At 36.1% G+C, this 18,950-nt stretch overlaps 1 protein-coding gene across 1 annotated transcript in view; it reads left to right on the top strand.

Annotated features, from left to right (window-relative positions):
* MTPN (myotrophin) overlaps positions 1 to 18,950 on the top strand; it is a 50,831-nt gene that overhangs the window by 18,730 nt on the left and 13,151 nt on the right. The window contains exons 2-3 of the mRNA XM_053608844.1: positions 9,218 to 9,331; positions 10,222 to 10,305. Of these exons, the coding sequence (XP_053464819.1) occupies positions 9,218 to 9,331; positions 10,222 to 10,305 (198 nt within the window). The remainder of the gene's footprint in view (positions 1 to 9,217; positions 9,332 to 10,221; positions 10,306 to 18,950) is intronic.

The following is an 18,950-nucleotide window of genomic DNA, read 5'->3' as shown; positions in this document are numbered from 1 at the left end:
ATTCTAACATCTTGACCCACTCATGTGTACGTTTTGGCAGCAAAGCCAAGCACAGGCAATGATGGTTAGTGTTTACACAAAGTACATAAACAACTCATAAGTACCTTTTGCCCCAGTCACCATGGCCAATTGGTCAGAATTGTTTTCTATTTTGTGACCTGATTTCAGAGATAGTAAAAGCAGAAAAAACATAAGTTTTGAAATCAGTGAAATGTGGTATTGTTACGTTCTATAATATAAAACAAGAAAGGACCTTGGTGTTACAGGGTGTTTGGCGTTAATCTACGTGTCCAAAATTAGGAGAATATTTAGGTAAACTGTGGTACGTCATAGAACAAGAACCAGTAAACAGTGAATTTTCCAGCATTCAGAGCAGGAATGGACTGATCAGCAAGGTCCCAAATTGCCTTTCATTAGAGATATTCAGTTGCAGGTTGGGCATATGCTAGCAAGGATTAAAACACAGAATGGGTGGTTGAATTAGGTTACCTTCAGAGTCCCTGTCAACATGGAGATTATTATGTAACTCTTGGAGACTCTAACCATGTTTTCAAAATACCTCTCATGAAGTGGTAGTTTTGGTAAGTAACAGGTTACACAGTGTGACAAAGCTGATATAATTGGACTGCTGTGCAGAAGTCACCCACAGAAATTACAGGCAATGTATAAATTAGGCATTGTTCTTTCGTCATCCTTTCTTTAATGGTAGTTTTCATTCAAGTAAATAACAAGTAACCTGATTGAATAAAAGTAAATGTAGTAAGAGACTTAATAACAGGACGTTAGGATTAAAAGGAAAGAATTATATAGCAAGAATATCAGGAAAAAATGGCATCAGGTAGAAGTATTTATACACAAAGTAGATCTTGCAAAGTTAAGTAGAATTTCAGTATTCTAGGACCTGAGTGGAAGTGGGGTGACTGTGCTAAAGAAAGTCAACAACATGAGGTTTCCTAGAAGTGGAGAGCACTGATGTGTCACCAGCAATGCATGAGAGTAAAAAGGTCAGAATGATAAATTGGTGTTGACTTAAAGGTGATTTGAGTGTCACAATGAGGATTTTCTATTTAACAAAAAGGAGCAGTTGCAGTTATCTTAGTGAGGAATGGCATGTTCTGTGTTACTCTTTAGGAATGTTGATTTACATTTGTTGAATTGCTGATGATAAGATTGGGCAGAAAGCTATTTGAGAACTATTGAGGCTTCTAATATTATTTTTGTGTCATTTGGGATTTGAGGCCTCTAATATTATTAATAATGATGACTGACATTTATCAAGTACTAACTATATTAAGCCCCTTACATATATTTCACTGAAGCCTTAAATCAACACTGTGTGGTGAATAATTGCCTCTTAGCACCTTCTGGATTTCCACTTGGCCTTTGGTGATTCATACACCATAATTCCTCCTGCTACCATCTGTTATGTACTCGTGTGTGCATACACACACTTTCCAAATCAACGGACACCTCATTGAATACAGTTATTTCTTAATTTAGAATTTTATAATATGCTAGCGTAGAAACACAACAACTTCTTAAGGTTTAAAAGTAGCATATTAGGTGTTGTGGTAGCAATAAAAGAAATATAGCAGATAAAGTTTCTAACCCCTAAAGACCTTTAAAATCCACTTAGTACTATAAATATTAATGTGTGAAAAGTTAACATACAGTAAAAATATATTGTCAGTAAATTAAGTTACCAAGCATTTCCTTCATAGAGGTTCCTGGGGAGTTTATACTGTACTTAAGATACCCGGGTAAATGGCATGCATTTATATTTACCTGTTTTTTAACTAGAAAGGCAGCAAGTTCTTTGAGAGTCAGAATGGGGCTTTCCTATTTTATCCCAAGTAAGTAGCATAGTACCTAACTATTGTAGGCTCAGTAAATGATTGTTGAATTAAATTTGATTATAAATAGTGTGTCTTTCTAATAACAGTACCATGTTTTTTCATCTTTTTAAATGCATGCCACCTGTTAGTAGAATAACTCAAAAATAATAGCAGATTTAAAAGAAAAAAACTTTCGACTTTAAAATATGTGATTTTCTTTTACTTTGTTCATGTTATAGTAAATCTGCTTCTTGATCCTGTTTATACAGAAAGTTATATAGAAAGTGTATACAGTAACAGCCATTTTTAACACGCAAAATCTTAAGCTACTTTATTTTCATAGCCAGATGTGGGGCATAACTTATTTTCTAAAATGTAAGAGAGGGGAAAGAAATTGCGTATTGGTTTCTTTCACCTGTGAAAGAGCACAAGAAGCTGCCTGTGAAAGACTTAAGAAATATCTACTGCAACCACAGGTTTTTACAGTGAGGAAAACTAAGGTTCACCAAGCTTGTTACTGCCCCGATGTGGTTAGTAGCAGAGGGAACCAGAGCCTCAAGTTCTGTTTAGTGTTCTTTTCCATAGTTTAAATCTGCCTCTCTTCATAAAGAACTGAAGTAGGAAGTGAAAGGTGAGATTTAGACAGCTAGGGAACACACTCTATTGGAGGAAGGGGTTCTTAACTTCAGGGATCATGTCCCCCTTTGAGAATCTGATGAAGAGTGATATGAAGTCTTCGTCTAGAACAGGGGTCCTCAAACTGCGGCCCATGGGCCAAATGTCTTGTCTTGTCTTTTTACTTCAAAATAAGATATGTGCTGTGTACATAGGAATTTGTTCATAGTTTTTTCTTTTAAACTATAGTCCGGCCCTCCAACGGTCTGAGGGACAGTGAACTGGCCCCCTCTTTAAAAAGCTTGAGGACGCCTGCTCTAGACTGTTACGCACAGAAGAATGTGTAGACTTGTGAAAGTCTACTTATAGATTGCCTGGTGGTCTGTGGATCTCAGGGGAAAGGTACAGAATCAGTAATTATCATACTATATTTCTGGCATTAGAAATAGATGAGACTGAATTAGATTTTTAGAGTATTATGCTTTAAATTAGGATGGTCAGCTGTCTTCCAGGCAGTTACTGTAAGCCATAGCATAAATGTGGCCTGAGTTTCCTAAAGCATCAGTTGGGAGGGAGGAAGGGGGAATAGCAGCTATAGATTTGGGGTTGTGATTTTTATATTAAAACAAATGCCATGCATTTTACATATGTACATATATATGCATATCCCTGCAGACATTTGTATGAACTTGAAAGATAAAGTACTACTTTGAGAAAATTGTGTGTGGCTATTCAGGATTCTACCTTCGGACTCAGGGAAGCATGTATTTTTCTCCTCTGCCATTTGGAGAAGAACTTGAGGCTCTGGTTACCTCAAGAATGTACACAGGTACATTTTATATTTTTGTGACCGAGTTAGACAAACACTCACATACATATGTATATATAAATACATATTTTGTCAAATTAGTGCATCAAAGAAGAATAAAGTTCTTGTGGGCAGAAAGCCACAATTCTGCTTGTATACCCCTGGTGTGCCTAGCAGGAGGCTAAGAATATGGTTTCTCAGTAGATACTAGTTGATGTATTTATATTAAAGATAAAACTAAACTGTTAATACCAATAAGCTTATATTTAAATAAGAGAATTTATTAGGATAACTGAGGCCCTTGGTTATTTAAAGGGGTAGTGCTTTTGACATGAAGCATGATTGGCTTTCCCAAATGCCAATAATAACATTTAATTTCTAAAAAGTTGAAAAACTGGCTGAATAAAGTGGCTCATACCTGTAATCCTACCACAGTGGGAAACCAAGGTAGGAGGATCCCTTGAGGCCAGAAATTCAAGACCAGCCTGACGAAATTACAAGACTTCGCCTCTACAACAACAACAACAACAAAAAAAAAATTGGCTGGATATGATGGCACATGCTTCTAGTCTTAGCTACAGAGGGTTGCTTCAGCCCAGGAGTTTGAGGTTGTGAGCTGTCACGACACCACTGCACTGTAACCCAGGTGACAAAACAAGATCTAATCTCAAAATAAAGTTGAAAAGCTGTCCAGTTTTCAGCCCTAATATGCCATGTGTCTTAATTTAATATTGTTATAAAGAAGTACTTGAGGCTGAGTAATTTATTTTAAAAAATTTATTTGGCTTGTGATTCTGATATCTAGAAAAGTTTGCATCTGGGAGGGGCTTACACTACTTCCACTCATGGCAAGTGAAGGGGCCCCAGCTGTACAGAGAAAACAGAAGCAAAGGGGAGGCTGCTAGGAGCACTCACACCCTCTCCTAGGGAATCCTGAGGGATCCACCCTTATGACCCAGACATGTCTCATTAGCCCCCACCTCCAACATTGGGATCAGGAGGCTTGAGGGGGACAGACATCCAACTGTATACAGCACCATGCTTTTGCATGGAATGAATGGTAGAACTCAGCAACTTACTGATGTCAATTAGTTGTGTTTTATCACTTTTTTTTTAACTCCTAAGAATTCAGGTTAGGACAAGGAGGACACAGAGAAGCTAGCCTCGAGTTATCAGAATGTAGAGTCATCTTAAAACCTTTCTTGGGTTCCATTTGATTTGGAATTCCACGTAGACTCCTTTCCACCATTCTAAACTCTCCTCTTACTCTCAGAGGTATCTAAATTTATGCAGTCTAAACCATTTTAGGGTCACTACAGTGGTCCTTGACAGAGTGTGTGTATTTAAGTTAAACTACCTACCAAAAGATATTATGAAGTAGTAGTATTTCATATGTAGATTATGTATATACATTACATATATGTGTTACATATATTATGTATCTGGAATATACCATATTCAGAAAAAATAATAGCTTCAACTTAAAAGAAAAATATGGTAAAAGACAATTTTCATATACCAAAATCTATGTTGTACATGGAATAATTGACAGGCTTCATGTTGCAATGAAAGGAGGAAAGGGTTTTAAAAAGAGAGTAAGAATTAAGCTGGTTAAATTATTCATACTAAAAGGGAAAGGATGAAGGTAGTCAAGTCTGGATGTGACGACAGGCATTGCCGATTTCAGAGTTACAGTTGTCAGCCTCTTGTACCTCAGATGGATATGGTGAGTAGAAGCAGAGCTATCTGTGACCTGCCTGGTTACGTACATGTACATCATAGTGAGAATGTTCTTGCTGCTAAACTCTGATAATCAGTGATACTCTGCATAGTTGGTTTTTAATAACACACGTAAACTTTGGCCATAAGGAAATATTATTCCCCAGAAGTTCTACTATCAATATATTTCTATATAGATACTACTCTGAGACTGTATAATTTATCAACAGTTTGAATTCTGCATAATGACAATGTAAAATCACAACCAAGATCCCCAAAATACATTTTAAACATCTGATTAGAAAGGATGAATCAGGAGAGGAAACAGTAGTAGAGAGGTAGGAAGAAAACTGTGAGAGTGCAGTGTCACTGAAGCCAAAGAGAGAGTGTTAAAAAAGGAAGAAGTGGTCAGAGTGCACTGTTGGGAAGTCATTAAGACAGGGACTAAGAGATGACCTTTGAATTTGCAGCATGGATGTCCTTGGCTTCAGCAAAAGTGGTTATTGTATAGTGTAGAAAGTGAAAACATGCTAAGATTGTCATATAAGAGACCTATTAAGATGATTTTGCCTCTCTTCCATCCCCAGAATTTGGAAGATGAAAGTTTTTTTTCCTCTATCGTGGGTAATCTTTAGTTCTCAAGATCTTTAGACTCTTTAGAATCTTTAGACTCAAGACTACAGAGTAAGTGTCTTACTTTCTCTCGGGTGATGTCACTGATGCTGGAAGGTAGGAAGAAAGGGGAGAGACACAGCACTGTCTTCCTTCCCTATTTCACCCCTCCTTTGGAAGCTACCACTTGTCAGGACTGCTGCAAACCTGGTAAAATTGTCATTCAAACCCCCCAGACCATGCCATCTGCAGATAAAGACAGATTTACTTTTTGGTGTTCAAAAGGGATGCCCTTCAGTTCTTTTCTTACCTCTTTACACTGGTTAGAATGTCAGTACAACACTGAGGAGATGTGGTAAAAACAGACATCCTTATCTTCTTGTTCCTGATCTTAGGAGGAAAGCATTTACTTTCTCACCAATAAGTATGGTCTTAGATGTAGATTTTTGTAGCTGTCCCTTATTAGGCTAAGTAAGTTCTTTCTTGTCCTAGTTTTTAAAATTTTAAGAGGAATAGATGTTGGGTTTTATCAGATGTTGCTCATCTTTAGATAACCATATAGTTTCTTTTTTTTTATTTTTTTCAAATGGTAAATTATATTAACTTGCTTTTCAGATACTAAACCAACTTTGTGTTCCTGGGATAAACCCCACTTGGTCATGATATATGTAGTATTATCCTTTTATGTAATGTTAAATTCAGTTTACTAAATTACTGTTTAGAATTTTTCTGTATTCATAAGGATTATTGGCCAGTAGTTTTCTTTTCTTGTAATATCACTGCCCTGTTCTAGAGTCAGGGTAATGCCAACCTCATAGAATGAGGTGGGATACCTTCTCATTTATTCCGTTTTCTGGAAGAATAGGTAGAATTGGTATTATTTCTTCTTTAAATGTTGGTAGAATTTATTAGTGGTCCCAACTGGAGCCTGGAGGTTTCTCTAGGACAAAGTAATCTGTAGAGTCTGATACTGGCACTGTGCGTCTTCATTCTTGTTCCCTGGTCACTCTTGCTAGAGGTTTATCAATGATCTTGATCTCAAAGAATCAACTTTTGATTTCTCTATTTTTCTGTTTTCTATCTGATTTCTGCTCTGATCTTTATTTTTTTCTTCCTACTTACCTTGGATTTAATTTGCTTTGTTCTAGTTTCTTTCGATAGAAGTGCAAAGATTATTATTTGAAGTCCTTCTACTTTCCCAATGCAGACGTTTAACTGCTGTGAGTTTCTCCATAAGTACTGCTTTGCTGAGGCCCTGAAGATGTGGAATTTTTGTGTTAGTCACACAAAGCATTTCCAGTGTCATCTTTATTTTGTCTGCTAAAATAAGAATTGTAATGTAAAGATCTGAAAGGATAAAGGAGAAAGTTTAAACTCACAACTTCATTTCATTTTGTACTAGTACATGGGAGGATGTGATGTTTCTATTCAGGGAAATATCTTTGACAAATCCATCTTACCTATTACTTACTGCAAATATTTATTTGCTTTGAATAAATAGCACTTAAAGTCCTGACCAGTTAATATTAATAATCAAAAGGAAATAATAGTAGATGGAAAAATAGTTTTATTTGTAAATCTTTAAGCAGTATCTCTCTTTCCCTGAAAGCCTTACATTTACAGTTGTGAATAAAGACTAAGGCAGTGTACCAATTCCGTTTACTATTTAAATTTGTCTTTATAAAGTACATTAAATCATATCTTGAATTATTTGTATTTTAGTCATTAAACAGAAATATGCCCTTGTTTTATCATCTAGTAATTCGGAGAAGGAAAATGATTTATTTTAAAACTCTTGATTCCTCAAAGAAACCATATATTTGAAATGCATATCTGGGCTGGAACTTGAGAATACTGTATAATTTAGTGCCCTGACTTAATGCTCCAGTGGCACCTTTGATTACTGTGGTAGGCAGGTGATATCAGCCCTTAGAATGCTTGCAATTAAGTAATTGGTTCAGTTCGGTGAGTATATCTATTATGTACATAGATATAATAGCTAATCATATTTCTATTAATATTAGCTTATGTGTTATTTAAGTGCTTTACATGGATCATCTAATTTAATTCCCACAATTCCATGAGAAGTAGGTACTGTTATCTCTGTTTTACAGTTAAGAAAACTCATACACATAAAGTAATTTGCCCAAGGTCTAAGGGTGATGGAGCTCATGCTCTTAACCTCTGCAATATACTGCCGTGTAGGAGGATATAAAGAAGAAAACATACAAGGAGAGCATTTCACTCTCAAGGAATTTGTGATCCATTGGGAAAGAAGGCACACGTGAAAAGTTGGAAGGGCACTACATACAGTATTTAAATACCGACTGATTCCTGTGATTTTAAGAGAGTAAATCTTGATTGGTTAAGACTTGGAGAACCTATAGTATCCAAATTAATGGGAAGGAGGGCAAAAACAAACCTAAGTAAAAAGCATATATGTTTTTGAAAGAACAGTTAGTAAATAGCTATGAAATGATAGAGCTCTAAACATCTTGATTTAGTGATTTGATGAGTTGACCAACCTATGCTAAGTGAATGAGGTAAGTGTTGAGAGAAGAAAAAAAAAAAACCTCTTTGAGACATTTTGCTACTCTGTAAAATCTGAACTCTCCTAAGAGGGAAGGGGCAAATAAACGAAAAGCAGCATGGTGGTTTAGAAAAGAGAATGAGTTTAGATCTCTACTCTGTTACTAACTGAACCAAGTTGGAAAGTGATTTCACCTCTTTGAACTTCAGACCTTTCATATATTAAATGGGGAGCTTCTCTTAGCATGGTTTGAAGATCAGCAATAATATATATAGCACAGTGCCAAACATGTTGTAGCTGGTCACTAGAAAAAGTGGTTATAGTTGTTATTGTTTGAGTCTCAGTTAATTTTCAATGAGAGAAGCTACCTTTTGAGGCCTTAAGTTTATTTTCTGACACTACACTACACTTAATTCATAATTAAGGTTGTCTTTTTCTCCTGATACATATTTGTGTAGCCCTGTGTTTCTGATTTTTATAGCATTTATATTTTGAAATTATACATTTGCATATGTGATTATTGTATTTAATATCTGCCCACACTGGATGATCAGCTCCATGCAGAAGGGAGACCTCTGTCTCCCCATGGCCTAGCGTAGTGCCTGCTGTACGATAGGGCTTTAGTAAATGTTGGATGAACTTAATAAATTCTTAATAACTGATACTGAAATTAGCTTGTGATAATGATGGCTATGTACATCAAAGTAGGAATGCTTTCTTTAACAAATTTGATACATGTCATATGAACTGCATAAAATCTCAGTTCTTAAACTCACCAGTCTTTTGTGGTCACGTACTGACATTATGCTGTTTGAACTCCTTAGAAATGAAGCACAGTAATACATTTCATTACCTTTATCATTATTATGTGTTGTTTCCAACTTGACTAATCATGACTTGAACTACTGTCATACCCTATGTTAATTGTTGTGCAGAGTTTCATTTCACGTTTTTGGCTATTTATTTCACTTTGTGAGAAATGTAATTGTTTCACAAAATTCTTACATGGTTTTAAGAGTAAAAATACCAGATGCCTCATTTCCCTTTTTCAGTCTTCGTCAGTGCAAATACTGTGTTTATTTGGCTTCTCTTAACTAGGGAGAAGACGTCAACCGGACACTAGAAGGTGGAAGGAAGCCTCTTCATTATGCAGCAGATTGTGGGCAGCTTGAAATCCTGGAGTTTCTGCTGCTGAAGGGAGCAGATATTAATGTATGTAGAGAATGTTGTCATTCTGGAAGAAATTTCTGTTTTATGCTTTGGGTGGTTGTTTTCTGTAGATTACAAAATGGTTATAAAAACGTCATTTTAAATAAGAATATGATCTGAAATTATACCATATTTCCTGTAACTTTGAAATATATAGTTGGGATTTTTTAAAAATAAGCCAAAAACTGACTTTTTAATGCTGATAAAACCAAGGGTTAAGGTGTTTCTTCCTTGGCTGTTGCTTTCAAGTTCTAAAGCATGGGGAGTTAGTGCTGTCTGTAGGTAGCAATGACTATCATGTCACAGAGCACAGGACTTTGCAGTCATAGGTTGGACAAAGGTCACTGGGCAAGTGGTCAGACAAGAATAGTCATCTCCTGCCTCTAGCCTCTTGTAGCTTCTGCATTTTAGAGTTTTAGAAAAATGTCCATGTAATCATGACAGAGAGTGAGATGAACTTTTCACATTTCAGGGAACCATATCACCTGGCCCAGTTGTGTGACAGTCTTCTTTTACTTCCTCATCAGCTATATTCTACCCCTCTCTTCCCTTACTGGACCACATTGGCATTTCCACAGTGGTGGGGAATTGAGGTTCAGGGAGGCTAAATAACTAATCCCTCAGTAAGTGGCAGAGGCAGGATTTGAGCAGAGGTCAAAGCTCTCTCCCTCTCCCTTAGTATACTGACTCACAAGGACAGACGCTGCTATAGGCTTAGGCCTCTGGTGGCTCACTAAGAGACTAGGAATTTGCCTCTGTGGAGTGATTTTGTGTAGAAAGGCAAGTATGTAAACAATGATTTTAATATATTTATAAGAGTTTTCTAATTAGGTCTAGAAAGAAGGAAGAAGGGAAAAGTGAATACACTTACCTCTTTATTCATTATTTCGTAGGCTCCAGATAAACATCATATTACCCCTCTTCTGTCTGCTGTCTATGAGGGTCATGTTTCCTGTGTGAAATTGCTTCTGTCAAAGGTGAGGTCAATTGCTGATTTTTACTGCTTTTTCCACTGCTATATAAGCTAAGTATTTGCTTGTTGATTTATTTGAATTTTGTGTGGTAGCAGGAACAGAAAACCAACAGCAGTATCCAAACTTGAAGTCTTGAATGGCATTATTCAAAATAGCCAGTCCACAAACTATTACCAGTTCATGATGAGTAAGGAGCTTGGGCAGAAATCAGCAGTCTCCTTTTTATGAAAAAAGGTTAGCTGAAGTAAGCATCATATTATACTTAGTGATACAGAAAATGCTTTGTGGACAAGTAACAGTTTGCCAGAACCCAACTGCCATCAGGTTCACACAATACACTTTGAATACCACTGGTTTACAAATTGTAAGCTTCATTTCTTGTAGGACATACTGAGCAAAATTATTTAAGGTAGTTTGCATAAGTAAAGGTTCTCCAAGGCATCTGTGTTCTTGATGTAATGGAGATGGTGGTAAACAGGAGTTTTCCAATATATGTTGTCTTTAACAGTTATAAGCCCTTAGATGAAGTTCAAAATCCTGCCTCAGAATTGATGAGTTAGTTGCAGCCATTCTAGCCATACTAGATGGAGCTTTGCAAATGCTGGAAAGCCAGAGATTTTCATAAAATGAGGCAACCAGAATTAATTCCAAGCTTGTCATCATGACCATACTCTGGCAAGAGCTGTTCATAATACGTTATTTGGGAATTTAAGACAAGCCCTGCTCTTTAAAAGAAGCAAGGAAGAACTAGAAATTAAATGAATAAATGTACATGGAGCATCTGGCTGCAGGGCCTGACACAGAAGCACTCAGTAAATAGGAGCTTTTATCAGAGCGAAGGCTAGAGAGGATTTTATACTTCTTGGGGTCAGCTTCAATAAGCTACAGAGAATATTGCGAAAGAAGATAGCATATTTATCTCTTAACAACTTTATTGACAAGTTTTTAAAGATACGGTTTTGAAGGTAGTTAATTCAGCTCCTCTAAAACTAAGGTCTTTTTTCACCCTTAGATTTATGTTAACCACAGTTACTGGATTTCTTTAAGTATGTTTTTTGTTGTTTTAGTTTTTGGTCAACAGTAATCTTTAGATACTTCACGCCATATTGATGTGAATGGTGCCGTTCTCAAAAAGCCAAAATAAATGGAAATACTGCTTTTTGCCATCGTGGTGCCAGCATCTGTGATAAGGTGTGCTCACAGAAATGTCTAGTCGCTGCTGTCCATTGCTACCCATACCTATGAAAAGATAACAGAGTACTTTTGAAAACCACTAGATAATTTCATCTCAGGAGAAATATTTTTGCTTACTTTACCAAAAACTGGTTGCCACAGGCTACAGGTACTGATTTGCAGTTCATGGACTTTTTATATAATTCCCATATTGTATTAGTTCAGACTCTTTGTAGTGTTAAGTAACTAAACCCAGCTCAGACCGACTTAAATAGTAGAAAAATTTGACTGACTCTCTTACACATGTAACTACAGTTGAGGCACAGCTTTACCTGGGGCTTTTCTTTTTGTCCGTCTCTCTCCTCTCTTCCTCGGTGTCCACTTCATTACCCTGGCTTCACCTGTCTGCTGGCTCAGTGTGTAGTGAAATAAATGAATGGTTCCTTCCTTACCCTGTCTCTCCCCTTTTCCCTGACCTTTTCTACCTAGTCAAGAGTTTTGTTCTCTAAAAATAAAAACCTCCCTGGGATGGATCTTTTTTTTAGCTTAGGGCTCTGGTCATTTACTAAAGTGAGCTGTCCAGACATGCTCTTTTCATTTTAGCCATACCTCAAACTATAGCGCAAACAATTTTTGTTTCTGATAGGTCTCTGTTTCCTCCTAGAAAAAACAAAACAAGATACAATTATTTTTATACTAAGGAGAGACCAAACCATTGTTCTGTATACCAAACCACTGTACTGTATTCCTCCTTGTGACTCTTCGGGTCATTGAAACCTAGTAGTTACAAGTTTCCATTATTAAAGAATCTTCTACATTAATTGAGTTCCTGAAAAGCTGGCTTAATTTGTTGTACAATGGACCCTCATATGTTATCCCAGAACAATCTCTGTGGGTATGTACTGTTTTACTAAATTATTAAATGTGAATTGAGTTGTCTTACGTTTAACTAGTTTGTTTCTTTTCCTTTGTCCATATTGTTCTTGTATTTGTGTCTGACCTTTGGTTTCTGTAGCCAAATAAGTGATATTCAGAAATGGCTATATTGATGGCAGAATAGTTAAAACCATGTAAAGCTGTTATTTGTTTTATATGAAAGAAAGCAATTTTTCTTTTTACCTTTTTGAAAACAGCATGGTAAATTTTAGTTCTGCTTTTTCAAAATTAATTACTACAATTTTATTTTTCATAAGCTTCTTCAGTAGCTTTGTTAGCCAGAATTTTTAAAGAAATTGATTATGTAGCTGGGCGTTGTGGCGGGCGCCTGTAGTCCCAGCTGCTCGGGAGGCTGAGGCAAGAGAATCGCTTAAGCCCAGGAGTTGGAGGTTGCTGTGAGCTGTGTGAGGCCACGGCACTCTACCGAGGTCCATAAAGTGAGACTCTGTCTCTACAAAAAAAAAAAAAAAAGAAATTGATTATGCTCTTTCAAAAAAATCTGTAATTGCTAAAATAAGACTATTCAGTGCATCTTTTAAAAGTTACAATCAATATTTAAGTCTAATTTGTTCTACCTGTTTTCAACAGTAGAATTCTTATAGATTATTGTGAATTCATTTTAGAGGACTTAGTTTAAGAACTCCAGATTTCTTGCCATTTCTAATACATTATCCAGCTGGTTTATTGTTAGCATAGGAAAAATGTCAGGATAAATAAACAGGAATTGAGAAAGTCAGTAGGATCTCAACTAATGGAGTAAAAATTATAAAAACAAAGAAATATTTTTAGAGTATTCTTAGATGATAGGCTGTATTATTTATAATTTACTATCAACCCAAATACAGGTACTTAAGTATTATTATCTCCATTTTATTGGTAAAGAAACCATTTGTCTCAGGGAGGTGGAACTGCCTGAAGGGCAGATAGAATGTAATGGACTCAAGATTTGTTCCAAATGTGTGATTCAGCAGCTTTTATTTTTTTCTACTACATAAAATTTCCTTTCAGAATTACCATTAGGACAGTTATGAGAAATGGAATGTGCACATATCTGCACACACAGTAAAAAGATGTGTCCTTATTTTTAACTGGTAAGCTGGTAAATGAGGGAAAATGCAGAGATCAACAGATGTGAGGTTTTTATTTCAAGGTTAAGGTCTGAGCACAGACCCTAAAGGGTTGTGATACCACCCTTTTATCCCTAGGGACAGAAAAGATGTTTTTTAAAGTGAAGGAATCATAACCTGCTTTCGGTTTGATAGATAAAACATTATAAGGAATCCTTGAAAGACAGAAATCAGGCAGAGTAGGGTAAAGATGAAAACATTTCCACATATGAGCAAGACTATTTTGGCAAAAGGGTAGGAGCTGATCCCATTTTAACCCAGAGGTACCTAGTACTCCTGAGCAACAGTGATAAGTTAGATGTGCTTCAGGAAGAAGCAATCCCAAAACAAAAGACAGAGATGCAAGAAGTCATAAGCAAGAAATTAAATAACTAAACAAATCATTGAAATGCAAAACAAAAGCTGAATTAAAAAAAAAAGCTAGAGCCAAATAATTGGTAAATAATAACACACGAGAAGGAAGGGGGGTGATCAAAAAACTCCTAGAACTTAGACCAAATCCGGAGCAGGTGAGAAACCTTGGTAAACTGGCCAGAAGAGACAAGGGAGAGGAGGCTGATTATGCAAGCTTAAGAGGCATCGTGGGAGATTCAGCAGCAGCAGAGGAGTGAGAGTATGAAAAAGAAGACTGCGGGGAGCCTGGGAAACATCTTGACAGAGAGGTGGCAACTGACCAGCACGGCAGTCAGTAAAATGGCCACACCCAACACATGTCAGCCTGTTTTTACCAAAATAGGAACTGGCAAATTGCAATCATGTCATTTAGGATGTAGTTATCTCAGTGGAATAAGGTCCCCTTTTTTGCCCTAAAATATCTTAACCAGGAAACTTTTGGAATAAAAGAGAAACTAAAACATGGCATAAAAATATGCTCTAATGCAAAGGTTGGCAGACTTTTTCTTAAATATTAGGTATGCTTTTGCAGGTCACTGTCATAAAAACTTGGCCATTGTAGCTCTAAAACTGCCATAGAGATTCTTTAACTATCAAGCGTGGTTGCATTCCAGTAAAACTTTATTTACAACAACAAGCGTTAGGGCCATGGTTTGCCGACCCCTACTCTATCTCATAAATGTGGAATTTATAGGGCACATCATTTTAAAACCCTAACCCACAGTGGTAATATGATACTTCCTAAGTGCTACAAGTTGATGGTATATCATTGTACAGCAGAACCTCTGTAAGTTACCAAAGGGTTGTCAACAGTACAGAATTAGGCCTACTGTAATGATAAATACATATAGTGCACATCTGGTCTATGAAAATTGGGTAAACTTGAGGTGGTGGTCATTGTAAGGAGGCAGTCAAATGTGGAAGTTCTACTGTATATGCTTTTATTAGACTGTGTTAGCACTTATTGAAGTTATGTTAATTAATGTAGCCAAATAAGCTTTTAGGACAGTGATCTGAGGATTTTTTATTGTTTGGTACTATACAAGTCTTTCTGATTAAAATCTCAAATATCTGAAGAGTAACAGTGTTATATGAATACAGTATTTAGAAGATGGTTAAACATGAAATACTATTCTTGACATATATTAGTTGATATACTTTCATTAAGTCCAAAAATTCATTTACAGTAGTTCCCCACTCATAGTTTTGCTTTTTGTGGTTTCAGTGATCCGTGTGGTCAACCATAATCTGAAAGTGGCTGAGTAAGGTTATTATACAATAACATTTTTTTCTGAGACCACATTCATAAACTTTCATTATGGCATATTGTTATGATTGTTTTACTTTATTATTATTGTTAATCTCTTACTTTGCCTAATTTATAAATTAAACTGTATCATAGGAACATATGTATAGGAAAAAACATAGTACAGTCCTGTGTTGCATAATAATATTTAAAACAGCGGCAGACTACATGTATAGCGATAGTCTCCCAAGATTATAATGAAGCTGAAAAGGATTTGGTAGCCATTGGAAAGTTGTGGCACAACATATTACTCAGTGTTTGTGGCAATGCTAGTGTAAACAAACCTACTGTGGTGCTAGTTGTATAAAAGTGCTAGGATAGCATAAACAATTATTTACAGTATGTAATACTTGGTAATAAAATAAATATGTTATTGGCTTATGAATTTACTGTGCTTTTTATCATTATTTTAGAGTGTGTTCCTTCTACTTATTTGGGGGGGCGAAAACAGTAAATGTGAAACAGCTTCAGCCAGGTCCTTGAGGAGGCGTTCCAGAAGGAGGCACTGTTAACACAGAATATGACAGCTCCACATGTTACTGCCCCAGTGACCTTCCAGAGAGCCGAGATGAAGAGTTGAAAGACAGTAATGCTGATGATCCTGACCCTGTGCAGGCCTAGGCAAATGTGTGTTCATGCATGTGTTAGTTTTTAACAAAAAAGTTCCAAAAGTAAAAAAATTTAAAAATAGAAAAAAGCTAATAGAATAACGATATAAAGAAAGGAAATATTTTGTTTGGTACAATAATATAGTGTTTTTTTAACTAAGTGTTATTCAAAGGAAAAAATTATAGTACGCCAAGGTTAATTTATTACTAAAGAAAGAAAACCTTTTTAAAATAAATTTAGTGTGGCTGAAGCATACAGTGTTTATAAAATCTACAGTAGGGTGCAGTCATGTCCTAGGCCTTTGCATTCACTCACCACTCACTCACTGACTCACCCAGAGTAACTTCCAATCTTGTAAGCTCCAGTCATGGTAAGTGCCCCAAACAGGTATACCACTTTTATCTTTTATACCACATTTTTACTATACCTTTTCTGTGTTTAGATACATCAGTCCTACCATGTGCTATTAATACAGCTGCTTACAGTGTTCAGTACAGTAACATGCTATACAGATTGGTAGCCCAGGAACAATAGACTATATCATACAGCCTATGTCTGTAGTAGGGCAAACCATACAGGTTTGTGTAAGCACACTCTACAATGTTCACACCATGAAAAAAATCCCCTAATGACTCGTTTCCCTGAATGTGTTCCTGTCATTAAGCACTGCATGGCTGTATATATAGGGTTCAGTACTATCTGCAATTTCAGGCGTCTACTGGGGATCTTGGAACATATCCCCCACAGTTAGGGGTGGACTACTGTATTTTTCAGTTGCATATAATTTGATTTGTTAATCCAGTTTTGCTGTCATAAAACCAATTCACAATTCTCTTAGGAAAAATTTTTTGTACCACTAATACGCTATCATGTACATTTTTATAGTGTCAGTGTTACACAGGTTGGCCATAAAGTTAGTGTGCAGTTTAAAATAGTGTGTAATTTAAATTTGCGCACAAGTAATATATTTATCCTAAATATTTAGGATTTATTTTTTTCAACCTTTTGACAGTGTTATCTTTGCTGTAATTTAGAACTTAGATTCTAAGATTCCAGGTACTTACTGTGTGTTCAAACTCCATCCTTATAGGGTATACCTGCTATTAAAAATGACTCAACCGCCTATAGGAATAAACAGAAAAGGCTAACCCCAGCATAAGAGAATCAAAATTCCATGAATTGAGGACTTAATTAAAATTTTGAAACTTTGTAATTACTGTTTTATTCTTAGATTACAAAGTAAACTGACAGCATACTTAATTTGTTAGGACTGTCTTACATCACTAGTGATATTTAGCATACTAAACAATATCTGAGAAGAGGAAATCCAAAAGAAACTGTTTTTTTGTTTGTTTGTTTCTCTGCTTCACACCATATCATTCTTTCTAAGAATGTCTTCTTAGAAAGTCTAACTCTACAAATATATACGTGTGTGTGATTATTGTGCTGCACTACTTTTAACTGTGTTCTATTTATGAAAAGGAAGTCAAAGTGCCTAATGTTTTACTTACAATTGCTTATAGAGAGTAAAAAATAACCAAAAATCAGTTGTTAGAAAATATAGAAAACCATCTTTTCTGATAACACTGATGTTTTTGATAAATGTGTTTTCTATGTTTTTGGTTTTTAATCAAGGTGGCAGTTATTAAAACTTGAAAACCCCTCTCAAGTATGAGCACTGTTGAGTCCTCAGGGGAAATGACTGTGATATGGAATTTGCTACTTGAATTAAGCATTAAATGTTTTCATTTGTATTCCCACTAGCAGGGCAAACGTGTTCCCTTTTCTCCACATCCATGCCAACATCTATGGTTTTGGGATTTTCTGATGTGGGCAAATCTTACTGGAGTTAGATGATATCTCAAAGTAGTTTTGATTTGCATTTCTCTGATGATTAAGGATGATGAGCATTTTGTCGTGTGTCTATAGGCCGTGTGCCTGTCTTCTTCAGAGAAGTTTCTCTTCAAGTTCCTTGCCCACACTGAGACGGGATCACTTGTTCTTTTCTTACTAATACGTTTGAGTTCTCTGTGGATTCTGGTTATTAAATCTTTGTCCGAGACATAACCTGCAAATATCTTCTCCCATTCTGAGGGCTGTCTGCTTACTTTACGTACTGAATGTGTACATATTCTTGGCTGTGCAAAATCTTTTTATTTTTTTTATTTTTTATTTTTTAACTTCATGGACATTTATTTCTCACAGTTCTGGAGGCTGGGAAGTCTAAGACCAGGGTATCAGTTCTTGGTGCAGATTCTCCTGGTTCACAGACGAGAGGGAGGAAAAGAGAGAGACAGAGAGAAATATCTCTCCTGTTATCTTCTTATAAGAGCATAATCCCATCATAACCTAATTACCTCCCAAGAGTCCAGTTTCCAATACCATCACCTCCTGAATTTTGGAGGAAAACAAACATTCAAGCCATAGCATCTTCCCCCTGTGCCTTTTTTTTTTTATGGTTAAAATGGGTTTATTTATTTTTCTTTATTATTAAATCATAGCTGTGTACATTGATATGATCATGGGGCATCATTCACTAGCTTCACAGACCGTTTGATCAGATCCCCGTAATGTATTTTTGGTGTTGCTTCAATTGCCCTTTGGATCCTCCTCATAAAATATTCTCCCAGGCCAATTTCTTCAAGTGTTTTCCCTGCACTCTCTTCTTTTTAGTTTCATGTCTTAAGTTTAAATCTTTTATCCAGTGAGAGTTTATCTTTGTTAATGGTGAAAGGTGTGGGTCCAGTTTCAGTCTTCTACAGGTTGCCAGCCAGTTCACCCAGCACCATTTGTTAAATTAAATAAGGGGTCTTTTCCCCATTGAATGTTCTTGATTGGCTTATCAAAGATCAAATGATGATAAGTAGCTGGGTTCATCTCTTGGTTCTCTATTCTGTTCCATACATCTACTTCTCTGTTTCTGTGCCAGTACCATGTTGTTTTGATCACTATTGATTTGTAGTATAGTCTGAGGTCTGGTAGCGTGATTCCTTCTGATTTGTTTTTATTTCTGAGTAATGTCTTGGCTATTCAAGGTTTTTTCTGATTCCATATAAAACAAAGTATTATTTTTTCAAGGTCTTTAAAATATGACAGTGGTGCTT

The sequence above is a fragment of the Nycticebus coucang genome, chromosome 11, assembly GCF_027406575.1.
Source record: "Nycticebus coucang isolate mNycCou1 chromosome 11, mNycCou1.pri, whole genome shotgun sequence".
Classification (NCBI taxonomy): domain Eukaryota; kingdom Metazoa; phylum Chordata; class Mammalia; order Primates; family Lorisidae; genus Nycticebus; species Nycticebus coucang.
This window is presented reverse-complemented; position numbering and strand designations above follow the sequence as displayed.